The following is a 23,766-nucleotide window of genomic DNA, read 5'->3' on the forward strand; positions in this document are numbered from 1 at the left end:
CAGTATTAAGTTGCTAACAACAGACAATTGCATTAAGTATTGCGCGTAATGTAATCAATAACTACATCCTCGGACATAGCATCAATGTTTTATCCCTAGTGGCAACAGCACATCCATAACCTTAGAGGTTTCTCACACTCCCTGCATTCACGGAGACATGAACCCACTATCGAGCATAAATACTCCCTCTTGGAGTTACTAGTAAAAACTTGGCCAGAGCCTCTACTAATAACGGAGAGCATGCAAGATCATAAACAACACATAGACATAAATTGATAATCAACATAACATAGTATTCTCTATTCATCGGATCCCAACAAACACAACATATAGCATTACAGATAGATGATCTTGATCATGTTCGGCAGCTCACAAGACCCGACAATTAAGCACAATTAGGAGAAGACAACCATCTAGCTACTGCTATGGACCCATAGTCCAGGGGTAGACTACTCACTCATCACTCCGGAGGCGACCATGGCGGCGTAGAGTCCTCCGGGAGATGATTCCCCTCTCCGGCAGGGTGCCGGAGGCGATCTCCTAAATCCCCCGAGATGGGATTGGCGGCGGTGGTGTCTCTGGAAGGTTTTCCGTATCGTGGCTCTCGGTACTGGGGGTTTCGCGATGAAGGCTATTTGTAGGCGGAAGGGTAGGTCAGGGGGCGTCGCGAGGGGCCCAGGAGACAGGTCGGCGCGGCCAAGGGTGGGGCCGCACCGCCCTACCCCCTGGCCACCTCGTGGCCCCACTTCGTTGACTCTCCGGTCTTCTGGAAGCTTCGTGGCAAAATAGGACCCTGGGCGTTGATTTCGTCCAATTCCGAGAATATTTCCTTACTAGGATTTCTGAAACCAAAAACAGCAGAAACAAAGAATCGGCTCTTTGGCATCTTGTTAATAGGTTAGTTCCAGAAAATGCATAAATATGACATAAAGTATGCATAAAACATGTAGATATCATCAATAATGTGGCATGGAACATAAGAAATTATCGATACGTCGGAGACGTATCAGCGACATGCTCGGTCTGTGGACAAGAAGATTCATGGCGTCACTCCCTGGTGGAGTGTGCTATGTCGCGATGTGTGTGGGCTTTGTCCAACCCAACAATCGTGGAACACATTTGCATCTCGATGGAGCCTGCTGCCCGGCAATGGCTTTTCTCGATGATGCGGACGATGGAGCATGATGACTTTATTCGGATGGCTGTTACCCTTTGGGCTATTTGGCACGCAAGGAGGAAAGCAATTCATGAAGACATCTATCAAAGTCCGCAGGCGACGCATCAGTTCATTGAGAGTTTCTTGCATGATCTATCCTTGTCGGAGAAACCGAGAGCTACGGCTGCAGCGAAGGTGCACCCTCCGCTGGCACCAAGATGGATACCTCCTCCACAGAACCAGAGCAAGGTGAATAGGACGGCGCTGTTGCAAAGATATCTAATAGAGGAGCTGTGGCGGCTGTCTGCCGCTCCCATGCAGGCGTTTACCTCGGTTCCTCGGCGGTGGTTTTTGAGGGGATTACACACCCTGGCTGCCTCGAAGCTATGGCCTGTCGCGAAGCTTTGGCGCTCACGGCGGACCTGGGAGTGGAAGGGGTCACGGTGGCTTCGGATTGCATGGAAGTGATCCAAGGCCTGAAGGGCAACAACCTGGGGCTCTTTAGTCATGTGCTCAAGGAGATCAAGACGTCGGCCGAACAGCGGGGAGGTTTCTGTTTCCGCCATGAGAGCCGGCGGTCGAATGGCGAAGCTCATAGTCTAGCTCGCTCGGCAACATCACTTGCAGCGGGTTGCCATGTTTGGTTGGGAGTTATACCTCCGTTTCTTTCATTTCTTGTAAACATTCTGGGTAGGAATGAATAAAGGGGGTCAGAGTTCTGTTCTCAAAAAAAATATGGGGGTTGCTGTAGACAACCAACCTCAGATTGGGTGGCTGTATCTCCAGGCCACTCGAGTTTTAACCCCCGGTTTGATACATGTGTGTCTCGTAAAAGCGGAATATTCATTTAGTGGGAGACGACGTTCTCGTCGACAGCGAGGCGCATGTGGTGATTTCGTCAATTACAGGGTGTGCGTGTGTGCCTTTATAGGGGTGAGTGTATGCGCGTGTATATAAGCTTATGTGTTTATACTGTGTTTCTTAGAAAAAAACAATGGAGGGTGTTGTATAGCGACAGGTCGGCACGGACCAGACGCCGCACACCCCCAAAGGAGGGTTGTCGGGCAGGCCCACCATTCCCCCATTTTTTTGCTTATTCGTTTTTTCTGTTCTATTTTTATTTTTACGTTTTCCAAAAGCTGATTCTTTTTAGATTCGATTTTTAAAAATTCAGAATTTTAAAATTTTAGTTTTTCTGAAATCTAAATATTTACAAAAATTGAACATTTTTCAAAGTTGAACATTTTTTCAGGTTTTTTTTCCTCAAAATTTAAACATTTTCGAATATGAACATTTTTTGAATACGGATAATTTTTAAATTTGAACACTTTTCTAATTTAAACATTTTTCAGACTTGAACATTTTAAAATTTGAAATATTTTCATATTTAAACATATTTTAATTTGAACTATTTTCGAATCTGAAATTTTTGAATTTGAACAAACAATAAAAAACAGAAAAGAAAAGGAAACAAAAAAACAGAAAAACAAACAAAAAGGAAAGAAAAACAGAAACAGAAAAACGAAAAATTAGGGAAAACGTAAATTGGCCTGGTCGGTGTATAAGATTGGCCTCGCCCAATAGCATGCGGTAATACGCCTGTCACACTAATGGGACGACGTGGGCCGTGGGCAGCGGCCCAATAGCACATGCTTGCTATGGTTCACTCGGTTTTGAAAGTTTTGGTTCGGTTTTTTTCATTTTTTCTATTTTGTCGGTTCTCTTCTGGTTCAGTTGTTTTTCTATTTTCAACATCTTCGAATTTGATCAAATTTCAAATTTGAGCTAATTTTGCTTATATTCGAAAAAATTAAAAATTAGTTTTTGTTAGATTTGAATTTTGTTTAAAATTAATTTTTTCTCAGATTTCAAATTTGTTCAAAATAAAATTTTGCTCGGATTCGGAATTTGAAATTTGATCAGATTTGGAAAATTCGAAAAATGGTTGTGCATACTACGATTCAAGCTTGAGTCTTCGCGGAAGTGGACCAAGGTTGGAACAAGTGGGCTATAACTCAGATCATATACATCTACACTACTTAAAAAGGAGGAACATGTTCCTTATTCTGCCAATACGTATTTTGGTCGTCCTTCGTCGCTCCCCTTGCGCTCGCCCCGCGTTCCTCCTCCGCCACGACTAACCCTCTCCTCCAACTTTCCACCGCCAACTATACCCCTAAATCCCACTTCCTCCGCCTCCACTCGCCACGCCGCCGCCTGCCCGTTCCCCGTCTCTCCCTCACGCCCCCCGCCGCTGCCAGCGCCGGTTCCGCCCCCTCGCCTTCCCCCTCCGTCTCCGTCCCCCCCACCCCCGCCCCCTCTCTTCTCCAACTGGTCCCCGCCGCGCGCGATCTGGCGGGTGCTCTCCGCGCTGCTCCTGGCAGGCCAGGTCTTCCACCGCATCCTCACGGGCCGCATCCACCGCCGCAACCTCCTCAAATCTGCAGGATACAGGGGCGAAATTGTGCGCTTGTATAAGAGAGAGATCGAATGGATCCTGGCCGCCGCCGCTGGGCATCACGAGGAAGAGTGGAGGCGGATTCGATTCGCAGAGTTGGGACGAGATGAGAGGAAGAAGGGGGCCGGACGAACTCCAGCGAGGGAGCGAGGGGGGCGAGAGTGGAGATAGCGACACCTCATAGTTCAAGCCTGCGGCGGTGACACCGTCCTCCTCCCTCGCGCTGGAAGGCGGCGAAACAGCCATCCATGGAGACGGAGGGCGCCACAGGCGCACTCACGCTGGTCACGCAGAACACATCAACGCGTCGAAGGTTAGATAAACCTCGAGCTCCAGTAGCAGCAGCTCATCTCCAAGGTATTCAGGTTTCACCCTTCCTTCCCGTGCTCGCACTACTTTCTGAACCCAAGCTTACTTTAGGCCATGGATTCTTGGACCAAATCAGCGTGCTGGGCAGCAACCTGTATCTCTTGGTGACTACAGCAGCAAGGGCGGTCGATGGTGTCCTCTGGAAAAGTAGCATTGGAAGCCACAGCCAAAATCCGCTTGTCACTTTTTGGATTCTACCACCTACAGAGTATGTCTCATCAGCTCACAAACCTGATGCGCACCATCTGGTTGAAGGAATGGCTAAACGATCTTGCTGTAGCCTTTTATGTTACTCTTATTTGTTCCTTTATCCTGCCTAAGTTATAGTATTACTGCTTCACAACAATGATGAGCTGATGTCAATATGCCAAACATTTTGTGTATCTAGGTGGCTTTGACTGCATAGAATCTGTGTTGATGTATTTAGCCATGGCCTTTATGTCACATGTATGACACAGGCGTATTTAGCCAAGGTATTTTACCTATCCTTTTTAGATTATTCTATAGCATGTATACTTGTGGTGGTTGATTGCCGCTGTCAGAGCAGCGACTATGCGGGTAGAGGAAGTTAGAAATAACCACCTTTGAGCAGAATGCTGCATCCAGCATCACAGTTTTGTGCAGGTCTCGATTTTGTTCTTTTTTCTTTGAGTAACAAGAGAGGGTTGCATGGATGAACCTGCACCTTTTTTTGCGGTATGTGTGTTCTCTTTTGCTGCAACAAGAGTTTATCGCTGCATCCGCAGCTTGTAACTTGCTGAGTGTAAAGCTCTCTTTGAATTAGTTGCCTATTTTGTAGGATAACGTTGCATAGAAAACAAAAATTTTCCTACGGCGAACACGCAATCCAAGCCAAGATGCAATCTAGAAGACGGTAGCAACGAGGGGGTATCGAGTCTCACCCTTGAAGAGATTCCAAAGCCTACAAGATGAGGCTCTTGTTGCTGCGGTAGACGATCACTTGCCGCTTGCAAAAGCGCGTAGAAGATCTTGATCACGATCGGTTCCGGCGCCACGAACGGGCAGCACCTCCGTACTCGGTCACACGTTCGGTTGTTGATGAAGACGACGTCCACCTCCCGTTCCAGCGGGCAGCGGAAGTAGTAGCTCCTCTTGAATCCGACAGCACGACGGCGTGGTGTCGGTGGCGGTGAAGAAGTCCGGCGGAGCTTCGCTAAGCTACGCGGGCTATATGGAGGGGGGGGGGGCTTGGGTTTGGGAGGGGGTGGCCGGCCACTTCAAGGGGGGCGGCCAGCTTGTGGTCTTGGGGTGGCCGGCCCCCTCCCTTGGCCCCTCATTATATAGGTGGATCCCCAAGTGTTGGTGTCCAAGTCTTCGAATAAGACCCGAACCAAAACCTTCCATAAGAGGGGAAACCTAGCCCAACTAGGACTCCCACCAAAAGGTGGGATTTCCACCTCCCATGTGGGGGGTGGCCGGCCCCCTATGGAGGAGTCCACTTGGGACTCCTCCCCATCTAGGGTTGGCCGGCCATGGAGGTGGAGTCCCATGTGGACTCCACCTTCCTTGGTGGTTTCTTCCGGACTTTTCTAGAACCTTCTAGAACCTTCCATAGAACCTTCCGCGACATTTTATTTCACATAAAATGACATCCTATATATGAATCTTATTCTCCGGACCATTCCGGAACTCCTCGTGATGTCCGGGATCTCATCCGGGACTCCGAACAAATATTCGAACTCCATTCCATATTCAAGTACTACCATTTCAACATCCAACTTTAAGTGTGTCATCCTACGGTTCGTGAACTATGCGGACATGGTTGAGTACTCACTCCGACCAATAACCAATAGCGGGATCTGGAGATCCATAATGGCTCCCACATATTCAACGATGACTTTTAGTGATCGAATGAACCATACACATACATTACCAATTCCCTTTGTCTCGCGATATTTTACTTGTCCGAGGTTTGATCTTCGGTATCACTCTATACCTTGTTCAACCTCGTCTCCTGACAAGTACTCTTTACTCGTACCGTGGTATGTGGTCTCTTATGAACTCATTCATATGCTTGCAAGACATTAGACGACATTCCACCGAGAGGGCCCCAGTATATCTATCCGTCATCGGGATGGACAAATCCCTTTGTTGATCCATATGCCTCAACTCATACTTTCCGGATACTTAATCCCACCTTTATAGCCACCCATTTACGCAGTGGTGTTTGGTGTAATCAAAGTACCTTTCCAGTATAAGTGATTTACATGATCTCATGGTCATAAGGACTAGGTAACTATGTATCGAAAGCTTATAGCAAATAACTTAATGACGAGATCTTATGCTACGCTTAATTTGGGTGTGTCCATTACATCATTCATATAATGATATAACCTTGTTATTAATAACATCCAATGTTCATGATTATGAAACTAATCATCCATTAATCAACAAGCTAGTTTAAGAGGCATACTAGGGACTTCTTGTTTGTCTACATATCACACATGTACTAATGTTTCGGTTAATACAATTCTAGCATGATATATAAACATTTATCATAAACATAAAGATATAAATAATAACCACTTTATTATTGCCTCTAGGGCATATCTCCTTCGATCTCCCACTTGCACTAGAGTCAATAATCTAGATTACATTGTAATATACCTAACACCCATAGCATTCTCGGTGTTGGTCATGCTTTGCCCTAGGGAGAGCTTTAGTCAACGGATCTGCTACATTCAGATCAGTGTGTACTTTGCAAATCTTTACTTCTCCATCTTCGATGTACTCGCGAATCGAGTGGTAACGCAGCTTGATATGCTTCAGCCTCTTGTGTGACCTTGGCTCTTGTGCATTGGCGATGGCACCCATGTTATCACAAGAAATGATTAATGGGTCCAATGCACTAGGAACCACACCGAGCTCTACAATGAACCTCTTCATCCATACCGCTTCGATGAAGCCTCTGAAGCCGCTATGTACTCTGATTCTGTTGAAGACTTCGCCACCGTGCCTTTGCTTCGAGCTTGCCCAGCTTCTGCGGCACCATTCAATATAAACACGTACCCAGATTGTGACTTAGAGTCATCGGGATCGGTGTTCCAACTTGCATCGGTGTAGCTGTTTACAACGAGCTCTTGGTCACCTCCATAACAAAGAAACATATCCTTAGTTCTTTTCAAGTACTTCAGATATTCTTGACCGCTGTCCAGTGTTCCATTCCTGGATCACTTTGATATCTGCTAGTCAAACTAACAGCATGTGCTATATCCGGTCTAGTACATAGCATGGCATACATGATAGATCCTATTGCCGAGGCATAGGGGATATTACTCATCCTTTCTCTTTCTTCTGCCGTAGCCGGTCCTTGAGTCTTACTCAATACCTTGCCTGGTAACATAGGTAAGAACCCTTTCTTACTTTCGTCCATTCTAAACTTCTTTAGAATCTTGTCCAGATATGTACTCTGTGATAGCCCTATTAGGCGTCTTGATCTATCTCTATAAATCTTGATGCCTAATATATACGATGCTTCACCAAGGTCTTTCATTGAAAAACTATTATTCAAATAACCTTTAACAACTGCTTAATAGTTCTATATCATTCCCAATCAATAATATGTCATCTACATATAATATCAGGAATGCTACTGAGCTCCCACTCACTTTCTTGTAAATACAGGCCTCTCCATGACACTGTATAAACCCGAAGTCTTTGATCACCTTATCAAAGCGTCGGTTCCAACTTCTTGATGCTTGCTTCAGTCCATAGATTGAACGCTGAAGTTTGCATACTTTGTCAGCATTTTTAGGATCGACAAAACCTTTGGGTTGTACCATATACAACTCTTCCTCAATGTCTCCATTAAGGAACGCCGTTTTGACATCCATCTGCCAAATCTCATAATCGAAAAATGCAGCTATTGCTAACAAAATCCTCACAGATTTTAGCTTCGCTACGGGTGAGAAAGTCTCATCGTAGTCAACTCCTTGAATTTGTCGGAAACCCTTTGCGACAAGTCGAGCTTTATAGACGATAATATTACCATCGGCATCTGTTTTTCTCTTGAAGATCCATTTATTCTCGTGACCTTTCGGCTATCGGGTAAGTCTACCAAAGTCCATACTTTGTTATCATACATGGATCCCATTACCGACTTCATGGCTTCTTGCGATTTGTTGGAATACGGGCTCATCATCGCTTCTTCATACGTCGCGGGGTCCTCATCATTGTTATCCACAATCATGACATTTAGACAAGGATCATACCAATCAGAGTGGCACGTTCCCTTGTCGATCTGCGAGGTTCGATGGTTGCCTCGTTCGAAGTTTCATGATCATTATCATTAGCTTCCTCTGTTGCCGGTGTAGGCGGTACAGGTACAACTTCCGGTACTACGCTACTCTGATCAACGAGTATAGATTCATCAATCTCATCGAGTTCTACTTTTCTTCCAGTCACTTCTTTAGTGAGAAATTCTTTCTCAAGAAAGGTTCCGTTCTTAGCAACAAAGATTTTGCCTTCGGATCTGTGATAGAAAGTGTACCCTATAGTTTCCTTAGGGTATCCTATGAAGACGCATTTCTCCGCTTTGGGTTCTAGCTTGTCCGGTTGTAACTTCTTTACATAGGCTTCGCAACCCCAAACTTTCAGGAACGACAGCTTAGGTTTCTTATTAAACCATAATTCATACGGTGTCGTTTCTACGGATTTTGATGGTGCTCTATTTAAAGTGAATGCGGCTGTCTCTAATGCATAACTCCAAAATGATAACAGCAAATCAGTAAGAGACATCATACTACGAACCATATCTAAGAGAGTTCGATTACGACGTTCGGACACACCGTTTCGTTGAGGTGTTCCCGGCGGTGTCAATTGTGAAAGTATTCCGCATTTCTTTAAATGCATGCCAAACTCATAACTCAGATATTCACCTCCACGATCAGATCGTAGAAATTTGATCTTCTTGTTACGTTGATTTTCTACTTCACTTTGAAATTCCTTAAACTTCTCGAAAGTTTCGGATTTATGTTTCATGAAATAGATATACCCATATCTACTCAGATCATCTGTGAAGGTTAGAACATAACGATAACCACCGCGCGATGCTACACTCATTGGTCCACATACATCGGTATGTATGATTTCCAATAAGTCTGTAGCTCGCTCTATCATACTGAGAAAATGGAGTCTTTGTCATTTTTCCCATTAGACATGCTTCGCATCTATCAAGTGACTCAAAGTCAAGTGATTCAAGTAATCCATCGGTATGGAGTTTCTTCATGCGTTTCACTCCAATATGACCAAGGCAGCGATGCCACATATAAGTAGAATTATCATTCAATTTAATTCGCTTAGCATCAATGTTATGTATATGCGTATCACTACTATCGAGATCTAACAGAAATAAGCCATTCTTTTGTGGTGCTCGACCATAAAAGATATTATTCATAAAAATAGAACAACCATTATTCTCAGACTTGAATGAATAACCGTCTTGCATTAAACAAGATCCAGATATAATGTTCATGCTCAACGCGGGTACAAAATAACAATTATTTAGGCTTAAAACTAATCCCGAAGGTAGATGTAGAGGAAGTGTGCCGACAATGATCACATCGACTTTGGATCCATTTCCAACGCGCATCGTCACTTCATCTTTCGGTAGTCTTCGTTTATTCTTTAGTTCCTGTTTCGAGTTCTGAGATATGAGCAACCGAACCAAAGTATCAAATACCCAGTACTAGTACGAGAACCAGTGAGATAAACATCTATAACATGTATATCGGATATACCTTCTTTCTTCTTCTTGACAAGGCCGCTCTTCGGATCAGCCGGATACTTGGAGCAATTACGCTTCCAGTGTCCCTTCTCCTTGCGATAATAGCACTCAGCATCGGGCTTAGGGCCGTTCTTAGGTTTCATAGGAGGCGTGGCAGCTTTCTTGCCACCCTTCTTGAATTTTCCCTTAGACTTGCCTGTTTCTTGAAACCGGTGGTCTTGTTGACCATCAACACTTGGTGCTCTTTCTTGATCTCAATCTCAGCAGCTTTTAGCATGCCAAAGAGTTCAGGTAACTCCTTGTTCATGTTACGCATATTGTAGTTCATCACAAAGTTCTTGTAACTTGGTGGCGGTGATTGAAGGACACGATTAATCCCCGATCTGTTAGGAATCACTATTCCCAAGTCACCGAGTTTCTTCGCATACCCGGTCATGGCGAGCATGTGCTCACTAACGGAGCTGCCTTCTTCCATCATACAGTGAAGAAATGTTTCGATGCTTCATAGCATTCCACGGCCGCATGAGTCTCGAATATAGCTTTCAGCTCATTCATCAACTCATGAGGATCGTGGTGCTCAAAACGTTTTTGAAGATCGGATTCCAGATCGCACAGATGGCACACTCGAACTTGAGAGTACCGAGTTTTCCGAGTCGCGTAAACAGCTTTTACTTCATCGGATTCATCTTCTGCAGGAGGGTCACCTAGCGGTGCATCAAGCACAAATTGCAGATTTCCGCCAGAGAGGAAGATCCTCACATGACGGAACCAGTCGGTGAAGTTGCTACCGTTGCTCTTAAGTTTCTCTTTCTCTAGGAACTGATTAAAATTGATTGGGGACGCCATCTCTACAACATATATTTGCAATAGTTTAGACTAAGTTTATGACAAATTGAGTTCAAATTTTAATTCAACATAATTAAAAATCTAGGTGAACTCCCACTCAAAACAATATCCCTCGCATTGTCTTAGTGATCACACGAACCAAATCCACCGCACCTAAGCCCGATCATCACGAGAAAAGGTGTGACTTCAATGGCGAACACTCAAAGTGTTCATCATATCAACCATATGATTCATGCTCTACCTTTCGGTATTACGTGTTCCGAGACCATGTCTGTACATGCTAGGCTCGTCAAGGCCACCTTAGTATCCGCATGTGCAAAACTGTCTTGCACCCGTTGTATGCACTTGTTGATTCTATCACACCCGATCATCACGAGATGCTTCGAAACGACAAGTCTTGGCAACGGTGCTACTAAGGATGAACACTTTATTATCTTGAAATTTTAGTGAGGGATCATCTTATAATGCTACCGTCGCGATCTAAGCAAAATAAGATGCATAAAAAGGATTAACATCACATGCAGTTCATATGTGATATGATATGGCTCTTTTGTCTTTGCGCCTTTGATCTTCATCTCCAAAGCACGGACATGATCTCCATCATCTTCGGGCATGATCTCCATCATCATCGGCGTAGCGTCAAGGTCAATGGCGCCGTATTCATGATTGTCCTCCATGTAGCAACTATTACAACTACTTTGAAATACTACTCAACATGAAATTTAAAGACAACCATAAGGCTCCTGCCGGTTGCCACAATACAATAATGATCATCTCATACATATTCATCATCACATTATGGCCATATCACATCACCAAACCCTGCAAAAACAAGTTAGACGTCTCTAATTTGGTTTGCATATTTTACGTGGTTTAGGGTTTTCGAGAGAGATCTAATCTACCTACGAACATGAACCACAACGTTGATACTAATGTTTTCAATAGAAGAGTAAATTGAATCTTTACTATAGTAGGAGAGACAGACACCCGCAAAGCCTCTTATGCAATACAAGTTGCATGTCGAACGAGGAACAAGTCTCATGAACGCGGTCATGTAAAGTTAGTCCGAGCCACTTCATCCCACTATGCCATAAAGATGCAAAGTACTCAAACTAAAGATAACAAGAGCATCAACGCCCACAAACCATTGTGTTCTACTCGTGCAACCATCTATGTATAGACACGGCTCTGATACCACTGTAGGATAACGTTGCATAGAAAACAAAAATTTTCCTACGGCGAACACGCAATCCAAGCCAAGATGCAATCTAGAAGACGGTAGCAACGAGGGGGTATCGAGTCTCACCCTTGAAGAGATTCCAAAGCCTACAAGATGAGGCTCTTGTTGCTGCGGTAGACGATCACTTGCCGCTTGCAAAAGCGCGTAGAAGATCTTGATCACGATCGGTTCCGGCGCCACGAACGGGCAGCACCTCCGTACTCGGTCACACGTTCGGTTGTTGATGAAGACGACGTCCACCTCCCGTTCCAGCGGGCAGCGGAAGTAGTAGCTCCTCTTGAATCCGACAGCACGACGGCGTGGTGTCGGTGGCGGTGAAGAAGTCCGGCGGAGCTTCGCTAAGCTACGCGGGCTATATGGAGGAGAGGGGGGCGGCTAGGGTTTGGGAGGGGGTGGCCGGCCACTTCAAGGGGGGCGGCCAGCTTGTGGTCTTGGGGTGGCCGGCCCCCTCCCTTGGCCCCTCATTATATAGGTGGATCCCCAAGTGTTGGTGTCCAAGTCTTCGAATAAGACCCGAACCAAAACCTTCCATAAGAGGGGAAACCTAGCCCAACTAGGACTCCCACCAAAAGGTGGGATTTCCACCTCCCATGTGTCGCGGTGGCCGGCCCCTATGGAGGAGTCCACTTGGGACTCCTCCCCATCTAGGGTTGGCCGGCCATGGAGGTGGAGTCCCATGTGGACTCCACCTTCCTTGGTGGTTTCTTCCGGACTTTTCTAGAACCTTCTAGAACCTTCCATAGAACCTTCCGCGACATTTTATTTCACATAAAATGACATCCTATATATGAATCTTATTCTCCGGACCATTCCGGAACTCCTCGTGATGTCCGGGATCTCATCCGGGACTCCGAACAAATATTCGAACTCCATTCCATATTCAAGTACTACCATTTCAACATCCAACTTTAAGTGTGTCACCCTACGGTTCGTGAACTATGCGGACATGGTTGAGTACTCACTCCGACCAATAACCAATAGCGGGATCTGGAGATCCATAATGGCTCCCACATATTCAACGATGACTTTTAGTGATCGAATGAACCATACACATACATTACCAATTCCCTTTGTCTCGCGATATTTTACTTGTCCGAGGTTTGATCTTCGGTATCACTCTATACCTTGTTCAACCTCGTCTCCTGACAAGTACTCTTTACTCGTACCGTGGTATGTGGTCTCTTATGAACTCATTCATATGCTTGCAAGACATTAGACGACATTCCACCGAGAGGGCCCAGAGTATATCTATCCGTCATCGGGATGGACAAATCCCACTGTTGATCCATATGCCTCAACTCATACTTTCCGGATACTTAATCCCACCTTTATAGCCACCCATTTACGCAGTGGTGTTTGGTGTAATCAAAGTACCTTTCCAGTATAAGTGATTTACATGATCTCATGGTCATAAGGACTAGGTAACTATGTATCGAAAGCTTATAGCAAATAACTTAATGACGAGATCTTATGCTACGCTTAATTTGGGTGTGTCCATTACATCATTCATATAATGATATAACCTTGTTATTAATAACATCCAATGTTCATGATTATGAAACTAATCATCCATTAATCAACAAGCTAGTTTAAGAGGCATACTAGGGACTTCTTGTTTGTCTACATATCACACATGTACTAATGTTTCGGTTAATACAATTCTAGCATGATATATAAACATTTATCATAAACATAAAGATATAAATAATAACCACTTTATTATTGCCTCTAGGGCATATCTCCTTCATATTTGACTGGCCTACCAGTTCTAGATATTCTTTGGCCATTGGGAAGGGGCATGTTAATTTGGTCAACGAGAAATTACAAAAGTTGATATACAGTGTATATCAACTTGATCAGAAGGAATTGGACAGGTAAATCTTGATTCTATGCCCATTTTCTTTTCTGTATTCTAATTTACTCATTTAACCTGATTATTACACTGCCCTTTGCCTAAAAACCATTGCCAAGATCAGCTACATGAGAAGCTACTGACTCACATGAACAATTTCCATCAGGTTAGCTGTGATCTCAATGGTTGGGCTGGCTGCTGAAGGTCTAGAGTACAACAAGGTTGTTGGCCAATCATCAGATCTCTCCACCCTTCAGGTGATGTGCTTCAGGTGATAAACTAATTCATCAGCACATTTTAAAGCGTTTATCATTGTAATTTCCATTTATATAATTCTCAGATTCTCAGACAGAGCTGAGGAGAAAATACATGCACAAAACAACTGCTCTTGATTTTCTTATAATAATCACGTCATATGAGATGTTCATGTATAAAGTGTCTCTAGGTTTTCGTTGGCTGTTGACTGGCATTATCAATCCATGTCTCTGTGATCAACAACTTTAAGGGTTCAGAGTCGCTTATATTAAGCGAGAGTGGATTATCGTTTATAGACAGTTTACTATTATTTTGCTGAACATTATTTTAATATGCAGGCAAGTCAACATCATCTGTCGTCTGAAAATTTCAATTACATTTTCAATTGTTCACAGTAGTAAATACAGTTAGCCCTGAGATGGATCTAGGAGTTACGACCTTGAAAGAAGCATGTCCGATGCAGCCACTTAGGTAGTTGTCCTACCTATTCCTGAAAAACTTGCAGTCACTTAGGTTCTTGGAGTCTGTACTCTGGAATATTGGCTGAAAGAAGTATTTTGTTTAGTGCTCTATGTAGACCTGAATGCGTAGAAATATATCGGTTATTGGTCTTACAAGTTTGAACTGTTAGGTTTTATACCATCCACAGATATTTGCTTTCATACTAATACTAATATTAGTGCAACCTTGATATTGTGCTCACATCAAAGAAACACCATACTCTGTGAAGCAATCCATAGAAAATTGAATAGATAAGTAACCAGGTGGTTAACAGCTACTTATAAGTGGAAATATGTTGTTTTAGGTGAGGTGATAGAATAGTACCATCTCTGAATTATTGTCCTTGCATGTTTCTCCCCCTTTCCTATGTATTTATGTGACATCCCGGTACTTCTCCTTCTAGGGGCATCGGCTGAAAAATAAGAAATTTTAATTATTGAGGGAGTTAATGCGCATTCCAATGGATAGCAACAAGCTCTTTTTGACTGGACAACCCCTTCAAAAAGCCTAGCAGAACTGTGGTCACAGTTGGACTTCATTCTGCCTAATATATTCTCATCCCATCAGGAATTGGAGCCATCATATGATTTGTTGTGCTAACACATGCATCACTGCCGCTCTCTACTCTACGGAATGTCTGCGTATGCTATTATTGTTCAGGGTTTCCATATTCTGAGAGCACTTTTGTTCACCGGTACCGCTTTCTGTCTTGTCACCTTTTTTGCTTTCTATTAATTGTAATTATAAGCTTCTTGAATCATCCAATGTGACATTTGTTTAGCTCTCACAAAGTTTTGATCTGTCACTACATAGACTTTTATTGAGTGATCTCTATATGAATCTTATCGCACCTATGTCTGTTGGGTAGTCAAGAGTCATTGCATTTGTTAGGATTCGTGAAGCTATCAGTGTTTAGTCCTTAGTTGCATATTATTATGAAAAACTCAGTTTCACAGCTTAAGCATAAATATTTGTTGCAATTATAGTAATTTTAGTACTCCCTCCATCCATAAATAGATGTCTTAGATTTGACATCTATTTATGGATAGAGGAATACTATGCAACTCATGAATTATCTAGATTTTTTAGTAACCTGGCAGAGGCACCGCAGAAAAAGAATATATAAATGGCTAATAACCTTGTTAGGATTTTGGCCCAGCTGGCGAAAGTTTTACATTTTTCTATGGATTGGCATATAGTGATTTTCTTGTTGCACTGTTACTACTCTTAGCTATTTCCCCGCATTACTAGAATGTTCCATTCTAATGGTTTTGTTTTGTTCAGTCTCATTTTCAGGTTCATTTCTTTGGAAAATTCTTGGATACCTGGTTTTATATTGGTTTGGGAAATCTACACCTGACATTTTGCAATGGCTAATGGTCAGAATAGTTTCTTCAGTTTGATATCCTATTCCTTAGTACTTTAATATGTAACTAGCAAATGGGAGGGCATCAACTGTACTCCTTTTAGAGAAGAGTATCTTTGTCAATGTGTCAAAATTGATTGGGAAATGCATTTCTTGACTCATGGACATTCACATTGATCGCGGATGGTCGGATCAGTGGCAGGCTGGGAGCGGCTGCAGCAAGGGTGTCTGCGTGCCTGATCTATCGCTTAAGGTTTTCTCCATCTCGAATTCTCCAGCTGATTAACTTCATTTATTATGTAAGCATTTGTCTGTAATATGTTGAGTACAATTTCTCCAGGCAAACTATAGTGCTTATTGTTTCCACTTTTATACTGTCAGATGTTGCTGGGAAGTCTTTTGAACTTGTACATATGCTGATGTGACCACTATGATCAAATGCTCCGTCTCATGACAGAAGTTAGAGAATTTTGTATTTTAACCATCATTTTAATTTTTTTTACCCGTGGCAACGCACGGGCATTTTACTAGTCCATAGAAAAATATGTTACTACTTCTTTGCAGCGAGCGAACAGGCTAATAGACTGGCCTACCCGGAATCGCTTTAAGCAATGGTTCGTCTCCCACGCTGTTGAGCATTGTATAGGTCCTCCCTGCCTTTAGCATAGGCAGTGTATACGATTCGCGCCGCCCGCGGGAAAACTCCCTAGGCCAGGCCCATTTAATAGTTAACGGATTTTGTTTTTGTTCAGATTTTGATTTTACTTCAATTTTGAAATTGTTCAGATTTTGAACTTGTTTGTACCAAAAAAAAAAAGAACAACAAACGAAGCCAACGAAGGAAGAACAAACGCACTAAATGGGTTGGCCCATTTGCAGGGCCGGCCCTGAGGGGGGTAGGCGGGGCGGCCGCCCCGGGCCCTGGGAATCAGGGGGGCCCAAGTCCCAGCTAGGTAAGGGAGATGCACCAGCTGCGCCATTAGAGTAGGTTGCGAGTTCTTCACTTCTTTTCACGAACTGTTCAGGATGACGGGGAGGAAGCTTTATGTTGTTTCAGTGGACTGAATCTAGGCCTGCTTTCTTTTGTTAGTTTGGGCTTTATTTTACTTCTTTACCTTGGGCTTCTCTTAGATGAACGGATTAAAATGGACGGCCTGGTTGATTAAAAACAATGGGACGTTGTTTCTAGCGTGGTCATAAGAACGATCCAATCAATGTGGCACTCCTTTTTACAAGAAAGAATACAGCACACAATATTGAGTTACTCTGAATCTCGTTGATAGACGTAGCACACTTCAAGCCATGGTTAGGTAGAGTCTTCTTCATATCCATCTAATGTAGTTCAAGTATGGGTTTATGTAAGCCGATGATAATTAGCCTAATTCTTTGTTACGGAATGTCGCAGTGTCTTGCCACGCTACCTTGACCCAAGCTCATCCTCCGCCGATCCATCGACAGGCACATCCAACTCTTTAAGTCATGCCCCCTTTTTCTCTTACACCGGCAACCCCTCACCTCGCACCCCCAATGCTAAAGTTCTTCCTCACCGAAGTCCTGCCCGTTGTTGTCGCTTTCGCCGAGGCCAGTTGCGGCGTCACCTGCTCCAGCTCGGTGGTATCTCCTCATAGGTTTTGTGTAGGTTTTGTTAAGATACTATCGTGAGACATATGGTCTAAAAGTATATCTTTTTACGGTTAGCGATTTGTTCGACATGGATTAAGTTTGTTTCACATTGTCGAGTAATAAACAATAAATATGAATGTGTGCAGAGGTCAAGGATCATTCACCTTTTTTCGTGATTTTTTTCGCATGCATATAAAGTTTATTTTATACGTATAGGGTCCATGAGTTCTAGTTTCGCCCCGTCAGGACCGGCCCTGCCCATTTGGGATGGCTTCGCGCGGCGTGTACGAATGGCCTTATGCATGAGTACGCGATCTAGTTTTTCATATGTTGGCTCTAGGAAATTGTTAGGCCAGGTAAATTGTCTGCCAATCATTGACACCTCCCTCAAATCCAAGCTATCAATGATCGCATTAAACAAGAAGGGCCAGTGATTTTCAAAACTGCCCCTACTCTTCTCACATGGAAATCTCAACAAAACTAAAATCTCCCCTATGAGAATAGGATGAGGGTTTTCCTTTGCTAGATTCACCAATTCACGAAGAAAGGCGGCTTTTGAGCAGCACCATACACGGCCATTAGACTCCAGATGAAATTGTTAGCTCTATTACGGATGTGGAATTTGATATGAAATTCTCCAACCGAATGTGCTAACACTTTCATTGAGTTCGTTCTGACACACCGAGTAAGATACCTCCAGATCTCCCACGGGGTGGACAAGATATTCAAGTAAAGTCTATACCACCGGATATACGGTTTAGAAGATTTTGCGAGAAATCCCGTCTCCCCGTCTCATAAATAGCAAAAAAAAATCCAAATTATGATCCCTAATGCAATCGGCAAAATGTAAGTATTTAGCCAAGTTACCAAGACCTCTACTATTCGTAAACATGTCATTTATTGGGAAACAATTGAAGATTTGGAAAATCAAAAGGTTTGGAGACTAGCACTCGATTTGCCAAGCCCGGATTATAGAGTAGGGTAATGTTGTAGCTGTAAAATTGGGGTTTCACGTGGTAATAAAAATGTTTGGAGACAAATAGAATATGCACAAATTAAATAGTACGGTGAAACCAATGGCAGCAAGTCTATCCACACACACACACACACAAATGCATCATGCATGTCCGGTATCGTTAGATGAAATTCATTCACGCAAATAATACTCCTACTGTAGTTTATTCTGGGAACTGTCAAAAAAAAATACAGTACGGAGTAGTTTATTCTCGGAATATTTTGGACATGTAAACTCCCCGTCCAAAACGTTTGCATGAGTTGGGCCAAAGCAAAAGAATGACTGTCCTCGAAACCAACCGCGCCCGTGTTTCTGCACAAGTGTAGGGATCCGTATCAATCTCCTACCTTCCCATATGTAGGCAGCCGCCGTGACACGATCCAATCTGCATCTGCATGGACTCCAGCAAGCGCCGCCGCATAGAGGACGACGATGCCGCCGACCGGCTGGGCGACTTGCCGGACTGCCTCTTGCATGACGTAATCTCCCGCCTGGGACCCCGGCAGGCCGTGCAAACGAGCGTCCTGTCGAGGCGGTGGCGGCAACTGTGGCGCCAAGTGCTCCGCGCCATCGTCGTCATCGACGAGCGGGGGTTCGCCGGCGACCAATGGGAGCTCTTCGAGGACTTCGCCGACCGCGTGCTGCTGTCCATCCCACCGGAGAAGGAGCTCGACTTGTTCCATCTGAACCTGGTCAGCCCAAGGGGCATGTACGACAACCGCTCGTTCGAAACCACCGACAGGTGGATCCGCCGTGGCCTCCGATACTGCCCGGCTGCCGTCGACATCCGCACCGCTCACGAATCCACCATCTGCTGGAAGCCGCACTGCTCCTACTTCTCTGACCCCCGGCCGCAGCCCGACCTATCGGCCGCCGGCTCATGTGCCGCCGGCTTCACACGCCGCATGACCAAGCTGAGCCTGGTAGGAGTTGGCCTGTCGGCCACCTTCGTGGAGGACCTGGGGAAGTACTGCCCGGCGCTCCAGGAGCTCCACATCGAGAGCTGCAAGATGGTGCACCTCTGCGCCGTCGCCTCGCCCACGCTCAGGAGTCTCGCGATCGTGGAGCCCCAGCGCCCGCTCGCCTGCGCCCACCTCAGGATCGTTGCTCCCCTCCTCGTCCGCCTGCGCCTCGAGCTCGCCTACGACTGGCAGGGCTGCTACTGTGTCGCTGCCAGATTGGCCACCGGGACGGAGCCGCCGCCGCTGGCGTCACTCGCGGTCACCGAGGCGTCCATCCGGCTCACGGACACCACCTTCGACTGGCAGCTGCACCAGCGGGCACGGAAGAAGCATAAGGTCGAGTTCCTCAAGTCCATGCACGGATTACTGGCGCTCCTCCCCAACGTCCTCAAATTACATCTCACCGGGTTCACAACGACGGTATGCATGCATGCACGCCATGATCCATGCATCCCCGGCCGACTCAGTCTTATTGTTCCCAACTGAATGAATGCAGGCATTGCTAGAGGAGGAATCCCAGGAATTCCCCGTGCTCCATGGCTTGAAGACCTTGATCTTGGAAGGATGTGATCTTGGAGTGGACTTGCAGGCGCTGGCAGGCATCCTCCAAAACACACCTGGCTTGGAGAAGCTTGGGTTGCACCATTGCACGGTAAGTTTAACAATCATGAGACCTTCGTCCGTTAATTTTTGGGCTGGCAAGAACTTGTCTGACATGTACCGAACGTTGTGAATGAACCGCAGTTTTTAGGTCCTAAGGTCAGGAAGAGGAGGAAGAGTGGCCAACAACCTTCAAAGCGCCGCCGTACCTCAACACCGTATGTTTTTTGGTGCCAACAGCTGAAATCGATAGAAATCAAGCGACGTCAGGAAGATGAGCCACACCTTGATAGGGTTTTGTTAGAAATCTGTGAAAGAATGCAGCCAGCACAGTGGCAGCGGGTCATCACATCGAGTACTATTGTGTAGAACAAAATAAATGCAACCTGAATGAAACGTACACTGGGAGATCTGAATAGAAAGCACTATGGGTCAATCAGAAGGTTAAAAAACTTCGAATGATGGATCCAAATTTATAGTATAACGCAAATTTAGGAGCAAATTATTTGCAATTGCAATGCAACCACCATTATTTCTTGGAAAAGTCTTGCTATCAACCCTCTGTAGCTACATCCGGTTGTTCCGAATCTCTTCGCTCTCCTTGCACCACATCACCAACATTTGGCACGCGCCCGAACGCTGCAAGAGGAGAGGCTCACGTGTCGCCGAGGAGATATAGGCCGCCACGTTTCTCCTTCTACCATCGTCATGAGATCTTTTTCAAATGCATCTGAAATGGGCGATTCATAAGTTTTTCATGTGCGGTTATATGTGGGGTTTTGATACGTCTCCGACGTATCGATAATTTCTTATGTTCCATGCCACATTATTGATAATATCTACATATTTTATGCACACTTTATATCATATTTATGCATTTTCTGGAACTAACCTATTAACGAGATGCCGAAGAGCCAGTTGCTGTTTTCTGCTGTTTTTGGTTTCAGAAATCCTAGTAAGGAAATATTCTCGGAATTGGACGAAATCAACGCCCAGGGGCCTATTTTGCCACGAAGCTTCCAGAAGACCGAAGAGTCAACGAAGTGGGGCCACGAGGTGGCCAGGAGGTAGGGCGGCGCGGCCCCACCCTTGGCCGCGCCGACCTGTCTCTTGGGCCCCTCGCGACGCCCCCTGACCTACCCTTCCGCCTACAAATAGCCTTCGTCGCGAAACCCCCAGTACCAAGAGCCACGATACGGAAAACCTTCCAGAGACGCCGCCGCCGCCAATCCCATCTCGGGGGATTCAGGAGATCGCCTCCGGCACCCTGCCGGAGAGGGGATTCATCTCCCGGAGGACTCTACGCCGCCATGGTCGCCTCCGGAGTGATGTGTGAGTAGTCTACCCCTGGACTATGGGTCCATAGCAGTAGCTAGATGGTTGTCTTCTCCCCATTGTGCTTAATTGTCGGGTCTTGTGAGCTGCCGAACATGATCAAGATCATCTATCTGTAATTCTATATGTTGTGTTTGTTGGGATCCGATGAATAGAGAATACCATGTTATGTTGATTATCAATTTATATCTATGTGTTGTTTATGATCTTGCATGCTCTCCGTTATTAGTAGATGCTCTGGCCAAGTTGATGCTAGTAACTCCAAGAGGGAGTATTTATGCTCGATAGTGGGTTCATGTCTCCGTGAATCTGGAGGAGTGACAAGAACCTCTAAGGTTATGGATGTGCTGTTGCCACTAGGGATAAAATATTGATGCTATGTCCGAGGATGTAGTTATTGATTACATTACGCGCAATACTTAATGCAATTGTCTGTTGTTAGCAACTTAATACTGGAAGGGGTTCGGATGATAACCTGAAGGTGGACTTTTTAGGCATAGATGCATGCTGGATAGCGGTCTATGTACTTTGTCGTAATGCCCAATTAAATCTCACTATACTCATCATAATATGTATGTGCATGGTCATGCCCTCTCTATTTGTCAATTGCCCAACTGTAATTTGTTCACCCAACATGCTATTTATCTTATGGGAGAGACACCTCTAGTGAACTGTGGACCCCGGTCCAATTCTCTATACTGAAATACAATCTACTGCAATACTGTTCTACTGTTTTCTGCAAACAATCATCATCCACACTATACATCTAATCCTTTGTTACAGCAAGCCGGTGAGATTGACAACCTCACTGTTTCGTTGGGGCAAAGTACTTGGTTTGTGTTGTGCAGGTTCACGTTGGCGCCGGAATCCTTGGTGTTGCGCCGCACTACATCTCGCCGCCATCAACCTTCAACGTGCTTCTTGGCTCCTACTGGTTCGATAAACCTTGGTTTCATACTGAGGGAAAACTTGCCGCTGTACGCATCACACCTTCCTCTTGGGGTTCCCAACGGAAGCGTGCTGTACGCGTATCAAGCTCTTTTTCTGGCGCCGTTGCCGGGGAGATCAAGACACGCTGCAAGGGGAGTCTCCACATCCCAATCTCTTTACTTTGTTTTTGTCTTGCTTAGTTTTATTTACTACTTTGTTTGCTGCATTATATCAAAACACAAAAAAATTAGTTGCTAGTTTTACTTTATTTGCTATCTTGTTTGCCATATTAAAAACACAAAAAATTAGTTACTAGCATTTACTTTATCTAGTTTGCTTTATTTACTGTTGCTAAAATGGGTACTCCTGAAAATACTAAGTTGTGTGACTTCACAACCACAAATAATAATGATTTCTTATGCACACCTATTGCTCCACCTGCTACTACAGCAGAATTCTTTGAAAGTAAACCTGCTTTACTGAATCTTGTTATGCGAGAGCAATTTTCTGGTGTTAGTTCTGATGACGCTGCTGCCCATCTCAATAATTTTGTTGAACTATGTGAAATGCAAAAGTATAAAGATGTAGATGGTGACATAATAAAATTAAAATTGTTCCCTTTCTCATTAAGAGGAAGAGCTAAAGATTGGTTGCTATCTCTGCCTAAGAATAGTATTAATTCATGGACTAAATGCAAGGATGCTTTTATTGGTAGATATTATCCCCCTGCTAAAATTATATCTTTGAGGAGTAGCATACTGAATTTTAAACAATTGGATACTGAGCATGTTGCACAAGCATGGGAAAGAATGAAATCTTTGGTTAAAAATTGCCCAACCCATGGACTGACTACTTGGATGATCATCCAAACCTTTTATGCAGGACTGAATTTTTCTTCGCGGAACCTATTGGATTCAGCTACTGGAGGTACCTTTATGTCCATCACTCTTGGTGAAGCAACAAAGCTTCTTGATAATATGATGATTAATTACTCTGAATGGCACACGGAAAGAGCTCCACAAGGTAAGAAGGTAAATTCTGTCGAAGAAACCTCTTCCTTGAGTGATAAGATTGATGCTATTATGTCTATGCTTGTGAATGGTAGGCCTAATATTGATCCTAATAATGTTCCGTTAGCATCATTGGTTGCTCAAAAAGAATATGTTGATGTGAATTTCATTAAAAATAACAATTATAATAATTCTAGGCCATATCCTGCTAATGGTAACTCTTATGGTAGATACACCTAATGAGGAAAAGATGTTAGAAATTGAAAGATCCACCAAGAACTTTATGCAATCACAATATGAGCAAAATAAATTGTTTACTAAAACTATGAATGAGCAATCTACCTTGTTGAAGAATATAGGAAATCAACTTGAAAACTTGAATATGGAGATCTCTGGGCTACAAACTAAACTTGCAAATGCTGAAAACCGAATCTCATACATGTCTGCGTCACAATCTTCTTTAATCAATAAAATGGCTGCTAAACCTGAGGATATTGATAAT

At 44.3% G+C, this 23,766-nt stretch overlaps 2 protein-coding genes across 7 annotated transcripts; both read left to right on the top strand.

Moving 5' to 3' along the window:
• The first annotated feature begins 3,187 nt into the window (after window positions 1-3,187).
• Window positions 3,188-16,260, top strand: LOC127307301 (uncharacterized). Of its 6 annotated transcripts, none has more exons than XR_007855394.2 (6): window positions 3,188-4,679; window positions 13,582-13,689; window positions 13,834-13,938; window positions 14,827-15,117; window positions 15,708-15,802; window positions 15,986-16,260. XR_007855394.2 is itself a non-coding variant. In XM_071822738.1 (6 exons), the coding sequence occupies exons 2-5, from the start codon at window positions 4,657-4,659 to the stop codon at window positions 15,097-15,099; spliced, it is 345 nt and encodes a 114-aa protein (XP_071678839.1). In that variant the 5' UTR covers window positions 3,188-4,191; window positions 4,372-4,656; the 3' UTR covers window positions 15,100-15,117; window positions 15,708-16,260. The 6 variants fall into 6 exon arrangements, 5 of the variants coding, with proteins under 5 accessions (XP_071678839.1, XP_071678837.1, XP_071678840.1 ...); XM_071822738.1 differs by having other exon boundaries at window positions 3,188-4,191; window positions 4,372-4,679; window positions 14,991-15,117; window positions 15,708-16,260; XM_071822736.1 differs by having other exon boundaries at window positions 3,188-3,971; window positions 4,060-4,679; window positions 14,991-15,117; window positions 15,708-16,260.
• Window positions 16,261-18,822: 2,562 nt separating this feature from the next.
• LOC127310327 (MEIOTIC F-BOX protein MOF-like) lies at window positions 18,823-20,267 on the top strand. Its single transcript, XM_051341010.1, has 3 exons — window positions 18,823-19,809; window positions 19,886-20,041; window positions 20,154-20,267. The coding sequence occupies exons 1-3, from the start codon at window positions 18,823-18,825 to the stop codon at window positions 20,265-20,267; spliced, it is 1,257 nt and encodes a 418-aa protein (XP_051196970.1).
• Window positions 20,268-23,766: the final 3,499 nt, after the last annotated feature.

The sequence above is a fragment of the Lolium perenne genome, chromosome 6 (genome assembly GCF_019359855.2).
Source record: "Lolium perenne isolate Kyuss_39 chromosome 6, Kyuss_2.0, whole genome shotgun sequence".
In the NCBI taxonomy this organism is placed as follows: Eukaryota; Viridiplantae; Streptophyta; class Magnoliopsida; order Poales; family Poaceae; genus Lolium; species Lolium perenne.